The following is a 21,334-nucleotide window of genomic DNA, read 5'->3' on the forward strand; positions in this document are numbered from 1 at the left end:
TTGCCCGAGCAGGATGGGGCTGCCAAGCTACATATTCTTGGAAGTAAGAAAGCCTTCTGAAGCTGTTACTCTATCACCTCCCACAAGTAGACACCAGGGCTATAGTTTTTTTGTCTGATACTTAACCCTACTGAATTTTTAGGAGAGGAGAACAAGACAACAGAAACAGGGATAGAAAAGCAGCTGATGAAGAAGCAGACATGTCTGCAGTGGAAGAAACAACTACATTTCTTTTGCCTTGAGAAAACTTTTACAAATTGAGCAAGTTTTCAAAGCTTTTTTAAAACTTGCTTTCTCTGCCTTTATTTGTATATTTTCCTGTATTGATATAGTTCTTGTTAGCTATGTCCTTCCCAGGCTTTGAATAACATTCCCAGGCACTAGTTCCTTTGTCTGTTAAGAGATGCTGTTTCTGGTGGTTTTTTTTTTCCTCTAGTTGCTCTGATACTTGTTTTGGTTTTGTATTTTATTCATTCATTTTCTGCCCCGAGTCTCTTTGGTGAAGTATATATTCTTTTTCATCTGTACGTTACTTTTGGCCCTCCTGTCTTCCCCTTTTGATTCTCTTTCTGTTCTTTGTGTCTCCCTTCCTCCTCCTCCTCCATCCCGCTTAGGGCTGCTGCCCTGCTGTTTCAGTTCAGTTGTCAAATGGACTAGTCCTGTCTTCTCTCTGCCTGGCAGGCTTCCCTTTGAAGCTCTGTAGCCCTGCTCTAAATCTGTCCGCCTGGCTTCAGGCATTGTCTGCAATATGGGAAGATGCTGTGCAGCTGTACTTCAACAGCTCTTTTGGCCCAAAGTTTGGAAAATGGTTTAGTCGAGTTCCACCACTTAAAACACTAGTATGAGTGTTCTGGGGAGCTAGAAAAGTGCAGGGATCATTTCGTATGGGTGAGACCTCAGTGTCAGTTGTGTATTTGTGAATCAAATAATGACTGGCTATCAGAGACTGCTTGGGAAACATATATATGTCACTGCTGCCTAAACCTACTGTGAAATGAGATGCTCAAAGCTGCAGCAGGTGGGAAAGATAGTAAAGAAAAATGTCAGCAAGAAACTATACTTGTGTCTGTAGCATATAGGTAGAGTACTTAGACTGAGGAGAGGGGAGATTTCACAAGAAACTTAGCTTTAGTCAAAGGAGCTTATGAAATTTTGCCTATGATTTAAAGCTAGAAAGGATAAATTTGTCCTGTAAGCAGACTGAAAATATCCCACTGGTGTTTGTGAAGCGATGTGCTGCTAAGAGGGGTGGTAGGTAAAGCACACCTCTCTTATTGCAGCTGGAAAAACTGGGGCAAAGGCCCAAAGACTGACTGATCAGTCAGTGGCAATGCCAACAACAACACAAGAATCATCTCCTCACCCCGGTCCTACCTGTCAGCCATTAGGTCTTGTTTCCATTCTACAGAACATCAATGCACATTACAAATGCTGAGAAGTTGTATTCTCTAGCTCTTTGAATCAGAAGTTGGCGAAGTAAATGTTTTGTTTTAAAACTGTATTTGTGCAGATTTTAGTGTAGGGAGATTAATCTGTCAATGAGTAACATCACTATATTTTAACCAATCTGTGTATGAGTGTTTAGAAATTACTGGTTTGTTATAGCTCTAATTATAGCTTTACTCTGATCAACCAAAAAGAAATAAATATAGACAGCATCTTTAAAAAGATCAGGGTGGGGTGGTGATGGTGGGGAGAGATTTTGGCTTTCTTTAAATTTTTTGCTAGCTAGCTTAAACTTGCCCATTTCTACTCACTGCATGCTTGGCACAAAATAAACTTTTTTTATGCATCCAAGTAACACTCTCCTTCATCTTCAAAAATCCACTGCTTGAACTGAGATTAAAGTATAAGCTTTCTTGTGGTTGGGATTTGTTGGCCAAGCAACAGGAAAGCAGAGTTGAAATCCTGATTTGTACATATCTGGTAGGACAAGTATTTGTTCTTTGATTCATTACAAGAAGCACTTGTAGAGTAAGCATGTCTGTTCCAGACTGACAGCTTTGCTTTGAACCACACATGGAGGATGTGTGGAGAGCTGGACTGCCTGAAGGGAGAAAAGTTTAGGATGAGAAGTGAGAGCGTAAAGCTTCAAAGCAGCTAGAAGGGAACTCTGCTCAGGATTTGCTTACGAATCTAGCATCCATGTCTTCCATCCTCCAGACACACATACACTTTTCAGTGTCTGTAAGTGGCAGGAGCTTCTTTTACATCCCAGTTGAGCAGTAATAACTATAAAAATGACTAGCAAGAATGCTCAACGCTATTTCTTGCTATTTCAAGGCTTCTCTGTCAATTACTGATCCACCCTGATCTTTAGTTGTAATAGCTGGCCTGAGTATATTATATAGCTGCCGAATGAGACAGATGACTTCACGTGTCAGAACAGTGTTCTGGCTGTAGTACTATACTGGCATAGCATGCAAGGCACTTCTCTGTGGCAGCCCAAGGTCGTGCCACCGTTACCACTCACAACAACAGAAAATACTGGCTTTGATGAGGAAATCATCATACAAAACGTTTAAAGTCAATGATACATGTACAGTTTCAATCATGGAAGTTTGAAAGATGTGTTAAGCAATTTCTACATGTGGCTGTTGATACTGTAACCAATTTCATTCCTGAGTGATTTTACAGAATTTAAACTGTAGTTCTAACCTGATTCTTCACTATATCTCTGCATTGTCACTGGTTCCAGACAAGTTTGTTTTGTCATGTTTTCATAAAAAGTACAGTAACGTTATTTCACTTGATTTTGTGTACAAGTAGTGTTAACTGACCTACATTTTGATTTCATTTACAAGAAGGGTTAATAAAGTTCTACTATAACTTCCTTTGGAGTTTGAATTCTTGTAGTAGTTGTGATGTTCAGTGTTTTAGTTAGTCCTAGTTATTGTATTTTTAGGGTTTTGTAAGTATGTAAGGTTCTGCCACAGCAATAGGTAATGGGGCTATTTCTGGCCTGTATGGCCTTAATAAAAGAAATACTTGGACTGATATAGTTTATGGGATAAAAGTCCTGTCTGCCGCAAATCGAACTAACTTCTTTTCATGCCTAATACGTGTTTGGTAACACTGTATAGTCAGCTGTGCTTGTGTCTTTGTTAAATGGATACCTTCGTTAGCAGAACTGAGGTGTTGCTTTGTCCACTATTACTGTTGTGCTCATAACTGCAAATGCAATCACAGTATTTAACTTTCCATTATGGACCAAGGCTTCTAAATCCTAAATGGGAATGTTCACTTTAACTCCTGGGTAGCTTGATGCATGGGGTGATACAAACATCAATCCAAATAGACAGCATTCTTCAGTTTTCAGGAGTTAATGAGACAGTCTTCACATCAGCCTGGATCTGCAGCTAGAAATAACCACAGTCCCTGCGCAGCAAGGTTTTTCCTACTTCCCTTGAAGGTTTCCGTTCCTGTGGACCAGCAGGTGTTTTGTGACCTTCTCTCGAAGGCACCTGAAACAGAGCAGGTGTGACTCTGTGGGCCTGCAGAATGATGCCTCTGCCCACACAGATGCGTGTGGCTGCAGCAGGGTGGTGCCAAGATGCTCTGTGGGTCTTTCATCCCAAAGCATGAGAGCTCCTCTGAAACACCTCAGAAACGTCACTCACCAGGTTGTTCAGTTTTTCAGTGTCCATGTCAAAATACGACCCTCTTGGGTACAATTAAATGCTTGTATGCCTTTTTCCATGTTCAGTGATAATACCATAATTTGATTACAAAATGTTTATGAAATGTGAATGATGATAGTCTGTGATAGAAAAGACATTGTATCGGCTGTATCAATACAAGAATTTTCTTAAATGTATCATATACCTGTGGGTATTGGTATTATAAATAGAATTAGATATACTGGGAATGAGAGTTCCCCAGTGAAGTTGACTTAATTTTTTTATAAATTACTGACTACTCAGTTTTATATTTTTAGCTGTATGTCACTAGCATTTAGTTGCTCAGCACAGGGAGGATGAAGAGTCAAGTCTCATGAGAGGGAACAGAACTTCTGCAGCATGTCATTGCAAAATTCAGTTTTCCTGCAGCAAGTAGTAGTGCTTTCTTTTTAATCCTCTTTGAAAGAATTTATATAAATAACATCTGTGTCTATACCTGATTCAACCTCCTTGATATGTTATGTGTGGACTTAGTTGTTGCACTTGTGCAGGGTGGCTACATGACACAGTGCCATGTTTAGGTTCCTGAGGTAACTCTAGACCAAGAGGTGGTAAAGTGCATCATGACTGCATTCACTGAGCTTTTTAAGCTGAGAAGCCAGTGTGGCTGTGCTCCTTCCCCAGCTCCAGCTGCCATCAACACTTGACTTCCCTGGGTATATATAACACGGCTTAACACTTTTTGTATCAGCCCTGCTTTATCATTGTTTATAGTTTTAAAACCTCTGAGGTTGAAATTAAAGCTGAATTTCTTTTTTAAATTTTTCAGTTTGGACAGTTGCTTTTTGCGAGTGGAGGGTGACTACCAGTGCTTTTCCAAAAATAATAATATAAACATTAATAATTGAAACTTACAACAGTTTATTTGGAAGGGCTTATGCTTTGGAGCAGTGGATAGAGTGGTTGGATAGGTACCTCTTACTTTTCCAGTTAAAATTTACCTTGTTTAGGGCAAACCCTGAGCTCTTGAAAATAGCTATTTGTTTAGGTTTAACAGAGGTTTGTATGTTGTAGAAGGACAGAAAAATTCAGGTTGTAGGTCTCTAGCTGAGTCTTCTGCCCAAAGAAGGATCAGACATGAGATCAGACTGGGTTGCTAAGGGCTTGGTCATTCGAGTCCTGAAAACCTCAAGGACGGAGATGGCATAATGTGTCTGGGCAGCCTGTTACACTGCCTGGCTGTCCTTGTGGAGAAAAGAAATACTTATTTCTGCATTGAGCAAGGTTGGGAAGGGTTTCCAGTAGCTTCTCTCCTGGCTGCTGTCACATCAAGAGCCCGAACTGAGACTGAAGGAGACATTTTCTAGTTGCAGTGTACTGCTGCTGTGGCTTTCAGTGAGAAAGTTCTCACTGAAACACAGGCTGGCATCAAGATGGACTGGGAAAGGGAGAGGAGGGTTATATGGGAGAAAAGAGCAATAGAATGGCAAGGGGGCAAATCTCTGGGGCACAGGACTTGCAGTCTTTGGGCCATTTTTCTGGGGACTCTTTTGTAGCCTGTGCCTCATCTCCAGTGACCATGTCTCCTTGGAACCTATGACACATGGAGGGGGAGATTGGTGCCTTGTTCTTGGTACAGGCACAGTCACAGGTGGACATGGTGGAAAGGAGGTCCATAAACTTTCCATGCTGCCTTTTTGGAGAGTGTATTTCACCCTCTGCCTAGACTAGTTTGAGAACCACTTTTAGGCAGGAGGGGGATGTGTCCAAAGAACAGCAGTGAAGGCTCTAGAGCACAAGTCCTGTAAGGAGCAGCTGAGGAAACCGGGGTTGCTTAGCCTGAAGCAAATGAGACTCAGGGGACACCTTATCACTCTACAACTACCTGAAAGGAGGTTGCAGCGAGGTGGGTGCTGGTCTCTTTTCCCAAGTAGCATGTGATATGATGAGAAGAAACAGCCTCAAGTTGTGCCAGGGGAGGTTTAGTTTGGGTATTAGGAAGATTTCTTCACTGGAAGTGTTGCCAAGCATTGGAACAGGCTGCAGAGGGAAGTTGTGGAGTCACCATCCCTGGAGGTATTTAAAGGACATGTAGATGTGGTGCTTAGGGACATGATTTAGTGGTGGACTTGGCAGTGTTAGGTTTACATTTGAACTCGATCGTAAGGGTCTTTTCCAACCTAAATGATTCTGTGTGTCCATGTGCCTTGCCTGGGGCAGAGGGTGAGTGAGTGGAGGTGAGGGTGCAGTGGGGAGGACGGCAGGCAGCCAGCCAGCCCCAGCAGGGACCAGAGGAGACGCACTGCCACTTCCAGAGACTCGTGGCTGTGATCTGGCGCCTGTCCTGCTGCGAGTGGCGGCACAGCCCTTGGCAGCCATGAGATTCTTCTGTTGTTCCCAGCACTGCTCACTGCCCGCTGGGCTGGCCTGGGTTGCTGTGCCTGGTCATGGCCCCACACCGGTCTGCACCATTTCCTTGCAGGGCCTTTTCCCAGACACGTTCCCTGTCCCCCCTCCGGAGCGTGCCTCCCTCCCAAGAGGAGAGTCAGGGATTCCCGAGCAACGCTGACAGCAAAGCTCTCTGGAGCCAAAGTGTGTCCACAGGCATTGGTGTCCTGTTGACACTGCCAGCAGACATCCCCAATGACTGAGCTGTGAGAGCCCAGGTCTGCTCTTCAGGGGGCACAGACAGATGAGGGGCTGTAGGCTCGTGTGGGTCTGTGGGGATGGGAAACAGGATCCATGCAGAAGGTGGGGAGTTCTGAATTCTGCCCCCAGAAAAGAGGAAATTTCATCAGGTTTACTCCCTTGCAGCTGTTAATAAGATGGAGAAGTGGGAGGAGGACAGGAAAGCAAGTCTGCAATAGACTGTTTCTGAAATATGTTACTTTTTATTTCTAAAAGTAGTCTTTTATTTTCCTCTGTTGAATGTGCCATTTTCTAGATTTTTCATGCATTAGGAGCACTGTGCAGCAGCTGATCGGTTTGCTGGAGATTTTTCTTGATTTGTCTACTGGGAAATCAGATGTATGATGAAAGCTGCTAAATAGGTCAGCTGAAGGGCTACCCTTGTTTTGACAGTGTGGTTTTAGCTCTGCAACAGCCTTGTCCTGGGTCAGGAAACTGGCTTTTCAAAGGTATTTGGATTATTGGCTTGATATGGTCTCACCATATTTTTTCAGTTCTCTCTTAATTGTGTTTCAAGTATTTCATTACCTTTAATACTGACTCTGGCTTTTCCCTACAGATAATAGATTGTTTAGACAACCATGAAATAAAGGAAGTATTTAATTACTTTGCCACTTTTCAAACCCAAGTATGTGCTATGTATTCACTAATGCATACATTTTTGTGTTATTCTGGAAGAGGAAACTAGGGGTGAAATGTATGCTTATCTCCAGCTAACACAATCCAAGATATCCTACAATTTTAAAAGCTTGTAGGAGCTATTCCAAACGAACTGCATGATGGTTCCTGATGAACAGTTTGAAAAGGAGATTAAAGCCCAGTGATTCAATACCCGAGCGGCACATACTGCTCCAAAATGTACTCTCTAGGTCCCTGCTGAGCTCTAAACCAGGCTGGTTCAAACACATTACAAAGAAGCAGCGAGTACTGCCTTGAGGGATTAACACATACTTTTATTTCCACTGTACTCACTGTGCTTCTGCTGTATTATTCTCTGCAGGCCTTCCCAGCAGAAGCAGATAGAGCCACCAGCCAGCAGCAGGTCGAGGCCAGCCCTGGACGTGCAGGACCTGTGAGCCCAGCGTGTCCATCCCCAGGTGGGTTCTTGCTGCTGCCCTTGCACCTGACTTTGCCCACCCCCATGGCTGCGGTTTAGGCCCACCCTGCAGTACAAGTTCCATAAGTGCATTTGCAGCAGCACCAGGAGGGTTTATTAGAAAATGCAGAAGATGTCATAAACCTTGACATAAAGAAATTTTTTACAGTAAGAACAATCATTCACTGCAACAACCTCCCAAGAGACATGGTAGAGTCCCCATGGCTGGAGGTTTTCAGTGCAACTGAACAGGGTGCTAGACAATCTCCTCTAGGCTCCCTTTCCAAGGATGGGTGGGACCAGGTGGTCTTCTGAGATCCCTTCCAACCTGAGCTGCTCTGTCATTCTGTGGTTGAAATGACACACCTGACTGTACATTGCTCGGGATGCAAGCTGTCTGCTTTGCCATTTGTGTGAGGGAAAAGCTGGTGACACACTGTGCTGTAACCAAAAAGCAATCAGGGCAGAAACTATCAGTAACAGCTGCTGTTTAACACTTTTTTTCCCCCCCAAGACATTAAGAAATAGGGAAGCAGAATAAGAAGGGGCACTTCAGTCCTTGTTGAAATGGACAGTATTTTGTACACTCCAGATTTTCTGCTGTTAAGGCTTTATGCATGATTCCTAATCTGGGAAAAGGAATTTGCTGGTAAAATTTGAAGCTTTTTTCCTCAAAATGGTGTTTCTGAAACATTACCTTTGAGTAGGCATTTTATCTACTGCCTGTTATTGTGCTAACTTCGTAGTCCTTTTTTGTTGTTCATTTTTAAAAATGTGTCTATAAATTGGTATGTATAAGTAAAATTACTCTTTGAACTAGGTATTGAAATGACATCTCTGACCATAATTGGTATATAAGCATAATGCTTCTATTTGTTGAGGATAAATGTGACTTAAACAATTGAGCTTTGCCCTCAAAGTGGGTACCAATCCCACAAGATTAGGTCTATATCCAACCTTTTCTTGATGTGCTGCCAGACTCTGAAGCACATGGACTGTTAGCGAGGGCTCATTAGTTGACATAATTACTTTGGCTCATAGATGCCAATGCACAGAGGTTAACAATCTTGAATTGCACCTGGCAGGTAACATAGAAGCTGCAGTCTTTTGGTGAATCAACCAAGTTCTCCTCTCAAGAGTCAGCAGTGATGAGCTGGTGATATTTGTCTACAAATCACAAAACCACCTTGTGTCAGGCTCCACACCTGTGAGAAATGCTCACAGGTATTAAGCATTAATATTAAATATTGTTAACAAAGTTTAATATTGGTGGCAAGGAAAACTGAGATAGCACTGTAAAAATTGAAACGGTAAAGACATGAGTTTTCATTATGTCTGCTTTGGAGGGATAGATGTGGTCCAAACTGTGTGACCTTGTAGAATAAGCAACCTCCTCTGCTGTTCAGTACAAGCCAGATACTTCCATGCTGTGACCCCTATGCCACTAATGGTGTGGGAACTGCTCCAAAGTGGTGTGCATCTGCCTGGCAGCAGGAGCAGCTCTTGTCTCTGCTTGTGTGCAGGTTCTTAATGGAGCTTTGGAGTGCATCACGTTCTTAGCTCACTCTCCTAGCCTGTCAAAGATGTACATTCAGAAGCTGCCCCTGCTGCCATGGTTGGAGAGGGACAGGATCTGAAGCTGAGATTCTGCTTTAGGAGGTTAGAGAGATGTCTGGGTGATTATACACTGCCTGGGATGCTGGCAACTGCTCTGCTTCCAATCGTGGTACCAGCTGACAGTAGTTTAGCTGTCACTGTCCTCAGCTGTAGGCCTGTGCATTCCTGGTCCCTTCTCCCTTAAACCAGCATCAACTTCTTGGATTTTTTAAGAACTAGATGACAGCTAGATTATTCCAGTCCAAGACTTCCTGTTAGCACAGTTTGTTTGCTGTCTGATGCTTGACTTGGTGGAAACAGGCAACCTGAAATACCCTCCAGTGCTGACAGTGAGACCATGTTAACTGTGGTATAGTTACTTGTCTGGGTAGCATCTTAGGATAGGATTTGCCACACGACTTCAGTAAAGAGATCTATATCTCAGTAGGCACTTTGTAGTTTACAACTCATCTGAGCTGAAGAGGAATGTCTGAAATAGTTTGGATGGCTCTGCCCCAAGAACTGCCTCTCTGTCCTCGTTGACCATGAAGGGTGTCCCATGATGCCCAAGCGTAAGCACCTACATTTTGTCAGGTGAATTTCACTCTCAAAGCTCTGTCTTCTTTGAAAGATTAATTTTGCCTGTGTTGAGGAAAGAAGATTATTTTTTCAAAACATGCAGTCAACGGGCTCACAGTATATCCAATAAGAAATTGGATTGTAAGAAATTAAATAGGTCTGCATTTTATTTGAAAAAATATCTTAACCTTGAATCATTATCTCTTATGTGTGTGGATTAGGTTCAGATCAAAAGCAGTTCAAGTCAACTGCAGCTTGTGCCAGCTCTGTTGTGAAGAGATTAGAATTTCTTCCCAGTCCTGTCCTTTCAGAGGAAACTGCTTCAAGTGAGAAAGATGTGAAGAAACCTGAAATGGTGCAACAGAAGGAAGCAGAGCTCCCTGCTACACCAGAGGTATGTACAGGCAAGAAAAGGGAATGTGGAAAACAAACCAAAAAAAGAAAAAACTCACATGGAAATGTTTATTGTGCACATTGGTATTTTTCTCTATATAATGTCACTTCAGGAGTTCATTCAAAACACTCTGCCAGTCAGTGACCCTGGAGGATGGTTTCTGTGCCAAATCCTGTGGTCATCAGAGTTTCCATTCCAAAGGAACTCCCCTGTGTCTGCTTGTAGTATTTGAACCTGTAAACTGGCTGGAGCAGAAATGAGAATTTAACCTGCAAACCCCAATCCCACCATGTGCTGGGAGGGCAGAGTATCCAGAAGGTGTTGACAGTGGAGCTCACCCTCTTAGTCCTCTTGAAGTGCTGAACAAGTGCAGGTGGTAGCACAGGTAACAAATGGCCATGACCGTACTGCTTAGTCAGGTAAGTTAGGTGTTGGTCCTGGGTTAGGATTGGGTTTGGTGTGCAGGTCAGTGTGAATGTCAGCAACAGCTACCTGTTGTTTCCAGGACTTCAGTACTGCAGCTCCATGTCGTAATCCTGGAGACAGAGGCTTCATCGTTGATAATGTCAATTCAGGAAATAAACAGAAAAGGTTTAATTGAACCTTCTGATTTTTGAATGCTGTTTTCTGCTCCCAAATGTCTGAACAGGTGATGAAACCAAAAGCCCTGGAACAAGGAGGGAGTGTGTTATTGCCATTTTTAAAGAAACTACCTGAGACCAGTCAAGTTACTCTGCAGAATTCTGGTGTACAAGGTGAGCAAAAAGCATTTGGAGAACTCAGCTGGACAGTAACTGAAACAGTGCATGTGGTGTTCAAGGAGAAGTGCCTAATCAATGACCTGGAGAGTTTTGGAGCTAAAATGGTTATTTTCTGATTGTATCTGACTGATACTGGTAACGTGGCTTCTATGATGCAAAGCACTTATCCTCTATTCCCCTCAAACACAACAGCAGAATTGTGATAACTAAGCGGGGTAGGGAGAGCCCTATCTTGCACTTACCTGGCCTAGCAATAAAAGCTGTATTATGTCAATGAGTATTATGAGTATTACTAATAGTACTGCTGCTCACAGATGAAAATGGCTTAGCAATTGGTTTTAGCTCACAATAAAAACTTCTGGAGATAAATTCTGCACTCAGCTGTTCATGTGGAGTTCTGTTCATAGATGACCAATACACATACCTGGCCACATCCCTGAATTTGACCTGTGCCCATCACAAGTTCTTGCAAAGCAGAACTTTTTTTTTTTTCCTTCATGACAAAGTTTTGCTTGAGATCAATAGTGTTTAGTAGTTTGATTTTATATTGACTTTATAGATGCATATATGTAGGTATCATGAAAGAAAGAAAGAGAAAAATCATCTCAAGTTTTCTTCCCCCTGAGACTTAATAGGTTGTTAGTTTATGTATAGGTAATGTTATCCTAGTGTTTTCAAGATTCAAACTACTGAAGGTGATCCACTGTGGAAAACAGGATTGTCTGAAAAGGAATAGAAATCTCACTTGTTTAAAGTGAGGAAGTGCTTTCCAAACAGGCTTTGAGAACAATATAATTTTATGTTAGGCATAAATCAACCCAAACATCAAGTACTAGATTATAGGTCTCTCGCATATTTTCTGAGTGGTGCTGAGACACTTGGCTGCTCTCTAGTGTTCACAGCACATACAGCGCTGAAAGGATCACAAAATCCTCTAAAACCTGTATCTACAATAGGAGTGAATGGGAGCACCATGCAAAGACTTGAAGGGGTGGCTGCCCTTGACTAGTATTTGTGTGCTAGAGCTCTCGTGTAAGGTTAGGTGCCATATTCCAAAAGTAGTGTTTAAATACGGGCAGTCTGTGTGCCTGGCCGCTCCATTGTAAACAAGCTGCGATGGGCCAAAGTGATTGTAGTCAAAATTCCTCTCATGGCCAAAGTGGCTCGGGTCTGAGAGTCCATCATCGCCTTTTGACCGCGCTGTGTTTCTTGTTTTGTCTCTGTGCCGGTGCCTGCAGAGCCGCCCCGCGGGGCCACGGTTCTGCTTAGGGTTCGCAACAACTGGCGGCGCTCACAGTTTTTCTCGCAGTCAGGTAAATGCGGTGCTAAGACCAGCTTCAGCCCTTCTGCTGCCTTCAGTCATAGGTGTCTTCGGACGTGGGGCTGGGGCAAAAGCTGGTGATCACGGGGACTTGTTCTACCTCTCGCTTTCATAGAAAGTGTCTATTCCTGCTGCACAGTTGACAAAGAGCTGTTGGTTTGCAAGTTGTTGTGATGCTCTGGTTTCAGGCACCCAAATGAAATCACTTGCCTATAAATACCTTTTCCTTAATTTCTTTAAATCAGCCTAATTTTCAAAGACATTTGGATAGAAAATGGCAATGGTTCTCTTCGTAACTGTGGCTCTTGAATAGTGTAGTCCCATCCTTTTAGCTTTGCTATGCTTTTTCCTTCCTTGCACTGAATCACGCAGGGAAAAATAGACCAAGGTAGGTGACACTCAGTGTCCAAACACTGCTAACGTCTGTGGCCAGAAGTAGATGGCATTAGCTAGTGGTAGAGTAGAACCTGATGTTAGTTAATATTGTGCTCCTCTATACCCACAATTAAAGTAGTTTTGTTGGTGACGGGTGTAATCTTTTTTTCTGGTTTATTTGCTTGCGATTCGTCCTTGCATTTGGTTGTGGGAGCAAAGAGGGAACGAACATGAAGCTTTTTTATACAGATACAATGTAGCTTTAATTGCAGGCTAAGCACATTTTGCCACATTAAATTTAATCTTTCCTTTTTCTGTTCTTTTAACAGCTGATTCTAATAGTGGTGACAAATCAAATGTGAGTACCTTTTTTGCATTGTTGTTTGGTTTAGAGATAGGTGTTTAGCAAAAGTGATTTTTTTATGAAAAATGTTTTGTAACATGCCCAAATCAGAATGAGAATTTTTTTCTCATGGAAATGAGAGAGAAAAAATACAACCCAAATCAAGACATGGTCTGAATCTGGAATTTAGGTGTTCCCCTCTTATCAGGAGGGAATGGTAGCTATACAGTACTTAGTTGCTGGAGACACTAAACCTTCACAATCTCAAAACAATATATAATTCTAAATTATCCATTCTATTTTAAATATATAGAAATTAGAGGAGACAACAATTCTACTGTCTCCTCAATGAAAAAAATAAACACACCACAAATGCTACTCTGAAGTACACAATATTTCATATTCTGTTTGTCACATAAAAATAGACATAATCTCTTCCTATCAGATTCAAATACAACTCTTAGTGGAAAGGAATATGACATCAGGTGTCTAAAATTGCCCTTGATTGTAAGGATTTTAATCATGTGTCATGGAATGGGATTCTTAGTGAAGCCTGAGGTTTTATATCGTTATGGATAAAAATTTAAAACAAAGCTATATTCTGTTGTCCTGGCAGCCATATGAAATGAGAGAATATTTTTTACAATCACAAATTGCTTTGCATGTTGCACAAAAGATTATAAAGAAGCAAAATAGATATTTTCTTTAAATTTGAGTACCTGCAGGTATCTCTGTTCAGTGCTGCTTAGAGCTTTCTTTGAGATCTTTTTTCTTTTTCCCTTCCAGTTGAAGTTTCCCAAGCCTTTCTTTGCAAACCAAATCATTATTTTATCATTTGGATGTCTGTGGGTAATCCCAAGTGTCAATCAAGCTAAGAATATTGTCTGCTAACTGAGAACACCATTATCTAGTTATCAGTTTCCCATTTTAACATCATTGCCAGGGGTCGGCCAGGCAAAGTGCAACTTTCTCTGGTAGCCTTGTGTAGTGTTGAAGTCTAATAGTTTGGTTTTCCTTCATGCAAGCGTTTCAATTTTTGGTCCTGGGATCCAGAAGAAGAGCGAAAGCGCCAGGAAAGGTGGCAGCATGAACAAGAACGCTTGCTTCAGGTAAGAAAGAAACTACACATCTTCCATCATATGGTTCAGCTGTTGAGTTGTCCCTTTGGACAGAAGTTGAGCATTTCATGTTGTTTTTCACATCCTCTGTGGCTGCTTGAGCAAATTCTATGGCAGATGAGCAATAAAATGAGCATGCACACACGTATCCCTTCCCCACTTCATGGATCCTAAAGTCAAAAGGACTTAGTTCTGTGTTCCAGCACGGAGCTAAACCAAATGTTGATCCTCAACTATATTTAAAGTATACTGAGCATAGACTGCGAGAGTCTTAATTACTTGGAGCCTCTTTCTCCAGACTGACAGTGTTCTGACCCTGATGCGTATGCAACTATTCTTTAAAATTATGATCTTAATAGATTTTTGTAGACTTCTGCTTTGTTCACAGGTTCTTCTTGGAAAACATCAAGCTAAATTTGGACACGAAGGGTTTGGGGTTTTTTTGAGAGGGGGGGAAACCCCCTCAAAACAACCACTGGTTTCGCCTAGTGGTAGAGTAAGCTTTAAAAGGTCTGGGTTTGTGTACTAGTTGCAAGAAGTGCAGTTGCCCTGAGAATTAATTTCCCCACCAGTCAGAAGTGTCTTTTGAAACTGTGATTATGTTTGGTCCCAAAGAATTCATATCTTTCCTCCATGTAACAGAACAACAAACAACTGTCAAAGGACAACAAATAACAAAATGGAGTCTTTTAATCTTTCAAGAATGACTTGTATGTGTCTCTACTGCTTTCTTGAGATTATTTCTTTTTAACTAATGTGGTTGTTTCCTCTTAAAATGGTGTCAAATTCTCATCATTTTTCTGGCATATGTGGGTGTTCTCTCAATAGTAAATGCATCTTTTCTGGTTTATGGTAGTCACCATTCTTCCCCATATTCAAACCAGTTCTGCCAAACAATTTTAAAGATCTCTTTGAAATATTTTTTCATGCAAAACTGTGAAAACAATTCTCAAGAAAGAATTTCAAGGAGGAAAACAAGCTACTTAGCTAATTATAAGATTACTCTCTTCAGACCTTTACACACTATTCATTTATCTTTTAAACTTGCACAGGTATTCATCATTCATTAAATTGTACTAGCATCTCTCTTAAATTAGTACCAGTATGTGCAAAACCTGCTCGTTTATATGCTACTTTGCTGAAGTTTTTAATGTAAAATCCATGCCTAAGTGTTTTGGGGTATGTGATAGCTTTTTGGAACTCTCAAAGCTGTATAATAAACAAGGATATTAAATTATTGAGCATAAACTTCATTTCTGACCAAAGATGTAAAAACTTCTAACAAATTAAACTATTTCAGGTATTTTAAAAGTTCCTCATGATTTGAAGGTGTTAAATATAAGTGCTGGAAACAAGTGGTGAGAGGAGGAAAAGAAGCTTTTTTTGACACCCATGGATGTTTCAGATTTTTATCTTCCTATTTCATCCTATTTCTGATTAAACCTGTCTTAGCAGGTTCATTTTCACTGTGGAGATACTACAGAATTTACTGCTAATACAGAATGGTCTGAATTTACCTGTATTTGTATCTTTTTACAGGAGAAGTATCAGAAGGAGCAGGACAAGCTGAAAGAGGAATGGGAAAAGGCCCAGAGAGAAGTTGAAGAGGAGGAGCGTAGATACTACGAGGAGGTATAAGGCTCAAAGGAGGAGGTTGTTTACTGACTTTTTTTTGGTATTTAAATGCACCCACCTACATAACTAAAAAAATCCTGTACCTAGATTAATTAATTAAAAGCCTTCTCAAGGCTGAATTCTCAGGAGGATTGTTTCTCTTAAACATTACCATAGGCGCTGAGGAAAAATTCAAATATTTAGACAGGTATCCTCAGAACCTCTGCATGGGTGGAGGTGTCTAATTGCTGTGTAAATCTGAATGAGTCAGTACGGTTATGTCTGGGCATGCTCAGACTTACTTCTGGAGGCAGTGCCTTGTGTGTTTTGGCATATACTTGCTGCCTGGGCTTGGTGGAATTCCAGATTAAACTGTTGCCTGCCTTGGGCTTGATCATGTAGATGTAAACTGGCTTTGTTTTAAAAAAAAAAATAAAAATCCACAGGAAATGTCCAAAGCTTGCAGTTGTACAATATTAACAATATAGAAGACTGGTTTTCTTCTGTCATATGTGGGTTGTTATTGCAGGAAATTGGAAAATGTTTTCAGTTTGACTAGTTGTGCATAATGCAGACTGGTATCTTAGCATCTGTACTTGAGGGCCATACCTGTGATCTGAACAGTATTTTTCTTTTTCAACTTTCAGAATAAGTTTCTCATGTACCAAGTGTAATTTAGTATTTTTATATGAAATCTAACAGATTGGTATGAGAAACAGTGATGGCATCCCAAGTGGAATATTCTTTCCAGTTTTGGACATCACATCTCAAAGATGGTAATGGAGAAAGGAAAGGTAGTACAAAACCTTGAAGCAATTTAAAAATGGAGGTGTTACCATTATTCTTGGTATCACAGGTCCTTACCTAGCCATCTAAATATGACACATAGCCAAACTTTATGCTTCTGCTCCTTAAGCTCATAATTGACATTCTGTATTTTTAATCCTCACTCTCTCCTCATCCTGTGTTTTTTAGGAACGTAAAATAATTGAGGATACTGTAGTTCCATTCATTGTTTCTTCAAACTCTGCTGAGCTCCTCTCCTCTTCTTCCTCTACCACTGAAGGAAACAAGACAGCGGTGAGTTTCTCGTGGAATAGTAAGGCAGTAAAGACTAAGCCACCTTCAGTGCAATGTTTCATTCTTCACTAAAGGCTAACGAAGTCTGAGAACAGTAAGAGTATTCCCTGAATCCCTTCCATAACTGGTGATACCTCGGTGTTGTAGCTTGTATATTTTTACAACTGAGAGCCATGCTCCCAAGCAAACTGCTACCATCCCATTTTGGACTAGAGCAGAGGGTGATGCTTCATCTCTTTGCAGCTGCTTCTTTTCTTTAACTGGTGCTGTGAAAAAACAGTCACCCGTTTCTGTTTGTTCTAACTGCCTTCTCAAAGCCAGCAAAATCTGAAGTGATTTCCCTGCATCCAAAATCTTGAGTGTAAGACAGTGCTTTAAGCATATCTGAGATGAGACTGAATCCTGCCTCCCCACTTTTCCTCCTTTTCTCTCCCACCATCCCTCCTAGAACACAGCAAAACAAACAGGCCAATGTTCACTTCCCAATTATTTATTTTTTTACTTAAGCACACAAAATGTTTAACTCAATGCATCTAGCATTTAATTAAACAAGTGTTCAGCAGGGATCAGAGAATGACACCCAAGGTGAGATCAGTAGAGTAAATGTGGGATTTCCAGACATAATTTTCTCCTGCCTAAGGCACCCACACCCAAGAAGTCATCTCCCTTTTTCCATTTAACTCCAGTATTAGGAGTTCTGTATCATCTGGTTCTCCTCTTACCTTTCCTGGCCCCTCTTATCACTGATCCCTGTGCAAGAGTATCAGCCGTGGCCCACTTTCCACATGGCTGTATAGCAGTAACTTCCTGGGTGGAGTTGCTTATGCCACGTTCAGAGCAATGCGGGCACATAGAAGTGAAGGATCTCATGCCATGTGCTTACTCAAGCTCCACCAGTCAGGTATGACTCACTCAGGTGCCATTTTGGAAGTGTATTAGTGTTGCCATTTGAGGATGTGCATGTGAGTAATGCTTTGCCCTGAGGCAGAGGCAACAAGCTGAAATCCCTCACGAAGTCCTCCCAGGTTCAGTGGGAGACTATCTAAACTCAAAGTCATTGAAGGATTTCTGCCAAAATACATAGTGGGAAGTTTTATTTTGTTGTCCTGAACACCATCTCACAATTGGTATATCCCTAACTTTTTTTTCATGCTCTGTTTAGTTCAGTTAGTTGACTGTTTCAGCTGAAGTCTTCGTTAAATCCAAAGTTAGCCTTACCAAGGTCAAATGATTCCACTGTATAATGTGAGATGTTCTTTATGGTAGTAAGGTGTGTCAACACAATATATCTGGGGGAAGCCTGTGCTTTTCCCATGCTGATGCCAAATTCAAGGGAAACTCCTTATTCCTTCCCTTGCTGTCTTCTAGAACTCAACTGATTCAAACAGCTCTCCAGAGGAAGGCAAACAGAAAGAGGTTACAAGGCAGAAGAAGCTGCTCTGGGAGCAGGACAGTATGCCATCTCTGAAAAGCAAGGAAAATGAACTCTGGCAAGAAAAGAGGAGGTATGGATCAAGCCTAAGCATTTCCTAGCCCTATGGAGCTTTGTGTTCTGTAGACTTCTGGGCTGTCACATCTGCCTGTGATTGATGCTGGAGCATCAGCATCTGGTGGCCTAGTGATAGGTGTAATATCCTGATCGTATTCACTTGCCGCACACTATGTGTATATGGCAACGTGCAGTGCTAGCTGTGCATATCAGAAGGCTTGCCTTTGCGGTATATGGCTTTGCCACAAACCTGTCACATCAACCAGATCGGAGCTTAGATAGCTCAGGCATCTCTGCACTGTGTCTTGTGTACAAGTTTCACAAGGCATTTGTAGGAATAAAGGAGCAGTAGCTGTTTTCACTCAGAATCTGTGTGAGATTGCTTGGCTATCTCAGAAGTGCCATACCCGAATGTGCCAGGTGGTGTTCAAAGTCCTGGTCTTTGATGAACTGATAATAACAGCTTTCACAAAGACATCTGGTGATGCTGAACACTGTATAGAGAACACTCAGAAAAGCTGTTTCTCTGGCAAAGAAGCTATTTTCCACAAATCCAGAATGATCTTCAGTGTGTCTAAATGGCAGTGTGTGAGGTAAGCAGGAAGACTTGGCGTATTTGGAGACAAACTTCTTAATTCATGACAGTTATCCTCATTGCTTTGTCATTACTGACACAATAACAAAAATCTTTTTACAAAAAATAGTCTGATGTTCAAAAGTCTGATTTTGCCATTATATTCTAGGTGGAATTTTTCCTGACTTTATTTATACAATCTGACTTATTTTTATTGGCAGTGGAAATAAAGTGCTCTCAGGACACCCAGAGACAGGTATCTTGAAAGGAGGTGAGCAGGAGCGCCACGTGCCGGTGATGGAGCGCAGCTTGCCTGCCACGCTGAATCTACCATTGACTCAGGGTGAGAGTCAAGCATCTTCATATGCATGTATTCTTTTCCAGATAGAAGTCTCGCAGAAATCTATCTCAAAGAATTTTGGAAATTGACAGTACACATATATCTTCAAAATTTGAATGTTTCAGACTCAAAAGTTATTTATCTGTTAGCAAAGATAAGTGTGTTAAGGTGAAACTTAAAATCTTGTTTTCATCAGAGAGGAGCATTTTGACTGCAAGTAGGAATCTCATTTATAGGCCTGCGTGTTCACAGTAACAGTTAAACACAATTCTTTTCCATCTTTTACCTAATCTTACATACATATAGGATTTATCTTGATACGGTGAACACTTACTTTCTGTTTTGATAGCTAATTAGATTCTTTACGTCCATTTCAGTCCAGTAAAAATCATTACCCGTGGTGTGTAACTTTTTCAGGCTAAGCCTAAAGTCATACTTGTCTCAATTTTGTCATTAGAAATGTCTGATGAGATTTCAGATTAATAGATTTTTTTAAGCTCTTGTAAGTATTGATGTTTTTTGAATGAAGGAATTTCCCAAAGCATTGCTGTCAACAGGATCACCCTAAAAAAAGGCAAATTCACTAATTTAGCATCATTATCTAATGTAAGTGAACAGTGGAAAGTAAATAAGGAGGACTAAAGACAGAAAGCAAATGTAGATTTTGAAATCAAGTTTTGGATTTTTGTTTTCAGTCTAGCATAAAAATTGATGATTCTAAAAAATTAAACATCTATGGATAGAAAAGGTTTCAGTGTTATTACTTGCTCCAAATGCAAATTCAGTTTATTAAACTTAGCAGGTTTGCTTTCCATGTTTCGATTTTATTGTGTTCTTTGTGCTTTGATAAAGGCTGCTCAAATAAAGAAAGCAGAAGATATTGCCCAGCAATCCATCCTTGTGGATTTGTAGTAGTGATTAAGCAAACTTCAAAGGTTTGACAGTTTTTAACTACTTCTGCTAATCAGGGTTTTTCTAGGTTCTCTTCAACAACTTGGTCTCCTGCAAGTATTTTGACAGCTCCTCTTTTTGCCCCTTAAAGCATCACATCTGCGCTCTCTCCTTCAGTCCTTAAATAGTCAGAACTGGGGTTTTATTCTCTTGATAGCAAAAATAGGTAACAGGCCCTTCATAGGCCCCAGTAAAGATTTTCTTCGCTAAACCAACTGGTTGATGCAAGGTAGGGTAAGGCTCTTCCCCAGTCTGTGAGCCACAAAATTCATCCAGAAGGATACAGGTAGTTCTCTCTGCTTCAGAGATGGGGTAGTTGTCTGGCTGAGCATCACACCGATCACCGAATATTGCTGGGAGGCTGTTATTGTTACTGAGTGTTGTGCAACCATCTGAAACACAGAAGGAAATTATAAGGGAATTACTGTTTGTCAGTAGCCTTATGAAGAGCAGTGACTGCACCACCTTCCTCATAACTTTGCTATTGAGAAGTTTGGATCCCCAGGCACCATGGGAAGTTTGAGTCTCTGTGGTGCTTCTTTCCTTATGACAGAAATACTTTCTTTTCCCGAGTGCTATTCCTGGACAGCTGTTTGACCTCGCCCTTTCCCCCTTCAGAAACTGAGATTCAGCAGCAGGGTAGGTCCTGTGCTGTGAAGGTGATGCAGGGGCACATTGTTCCGTAGAGGTCTTCTGGTGTAGCAAAGCCTGTCTCTGTGTGGAGTTTCTGAAAACAGTACATCTCTTGTCTCAGTTATGGTGTACCTACAAGCTATGCTGGTCTGTAAGTATTGACAAAAGCGTTTTGTCTCAAGTATTGAGATTTCCTCACCTCACACTGCAGACATCTCCTGGAATCAGCAGTTGCTGACAAAGCAGTCCCCGCATCGCACAGAGGACATTTGGCAGAGACCGTTCCTGGGCCAGAGTGTGGGACAACAGCAGAGCTCTGCAGGGGAAATGAGGAGGTGAGAACATAAAATAAAGGTTATTGCAGAGATTGAGAAGTCCCACTCACTCTGTTTTCCCTTATATTCCTACTCAGGATTCTTTATTGATTAAGTTTCATGAGTAGTCCTATGGTGCGAAGACACCTTTGTTTCCTGGCTTTTCCACCAAGACTGCCAACTTTTATCCACTTTGTTTCTAACAACTATTAGTAACTAGTTTCATGAAGGAGCATGCTCTCTGCTTGCCACTCTCTGTCTTCTTTCTCCTTAGTTCTTTAAAATGTGCTTCATTTGTTTTAAGTGCCTCAGGCAAACATTTATAGCTAGTAAGTGGCTAAATATCAGGATGGGAATGTCAGGTGAAGTCTGCCTCTTTGAATCCAAAGAGCTTCATTCCCCAGCTTTCAAACACACACTGATTGCTACTTTCTAGTTCTTTAAGGAT

The 21,334-nt window shown here is 41.3% G+C and overlaps 1 protein-coding gene across 2 annotated transcripts in view; it reads left to right on the forward strand.

Annotated features, from left to right (window-relative positions):
- Positions 1–21,334, forward strand: part of LIMCH1 (LIM and calponin homology domains 1) — a 185,639-nt gene that overhangs the window by 154,039 nt on the left and 10,266 nt on the right. The window contains exons 21-31 of one of the 2 annotated variants that reach the window (XM_074904714.1): positions 7,309–7,405; positions 9,801–9,973; positions 10,623–10,728; positions 11,973–12,047; positions 12,760–12,788; positions 13,799–13,882; positions 15,431–15,523; positions 16,481–16,585; positions 17,954–18,090; positions 18,870–18,991; positions 20,784–20,907. In XM_074904714.1, coding sequence (XP_074760815.1) covers positions 7,309–7,405; positions 9,801–9,973; positions 10,623–10,728; positions 11,973–12,047; positions 12,760–12,788; positions 13,799–13,882; positions 15,431–15,523; positions 16,481–16,585; positions 17,954–18,090; positions 18,870–18,991; positions 20,784–20,907 — 1,145 coding nt within the window. The remainder of the gene's footprint in view (positions 1–7,308; positions 7,406–9,800; positions 9,974–10,622; positions 10,729–11,972; positions 12,048–12,759; positions 12,789–13,798; positions 13,883–15,430; positions 15,524–16,480; positions 16,586–17,953; positions 18,091–18,869; positions 18,992–20,783; positions 20,908–21,334) is intronic. The other variant, XM_074904716.1, reaches the window with a different exon arrangement.

This window comes from Athene noctua, chromosome 4 (genome assembly GCF_965140245.1).
Source record: "Athene noctua chromosome 4, bAthNoc1.hap1.1, whole genome shotgun sequence".
NCBI classification, from domain to species: Eukaryota; Metazoa; Chordata; class Aves; order Strigiformes; family Strigidae; genus Athene; species Athene noctua.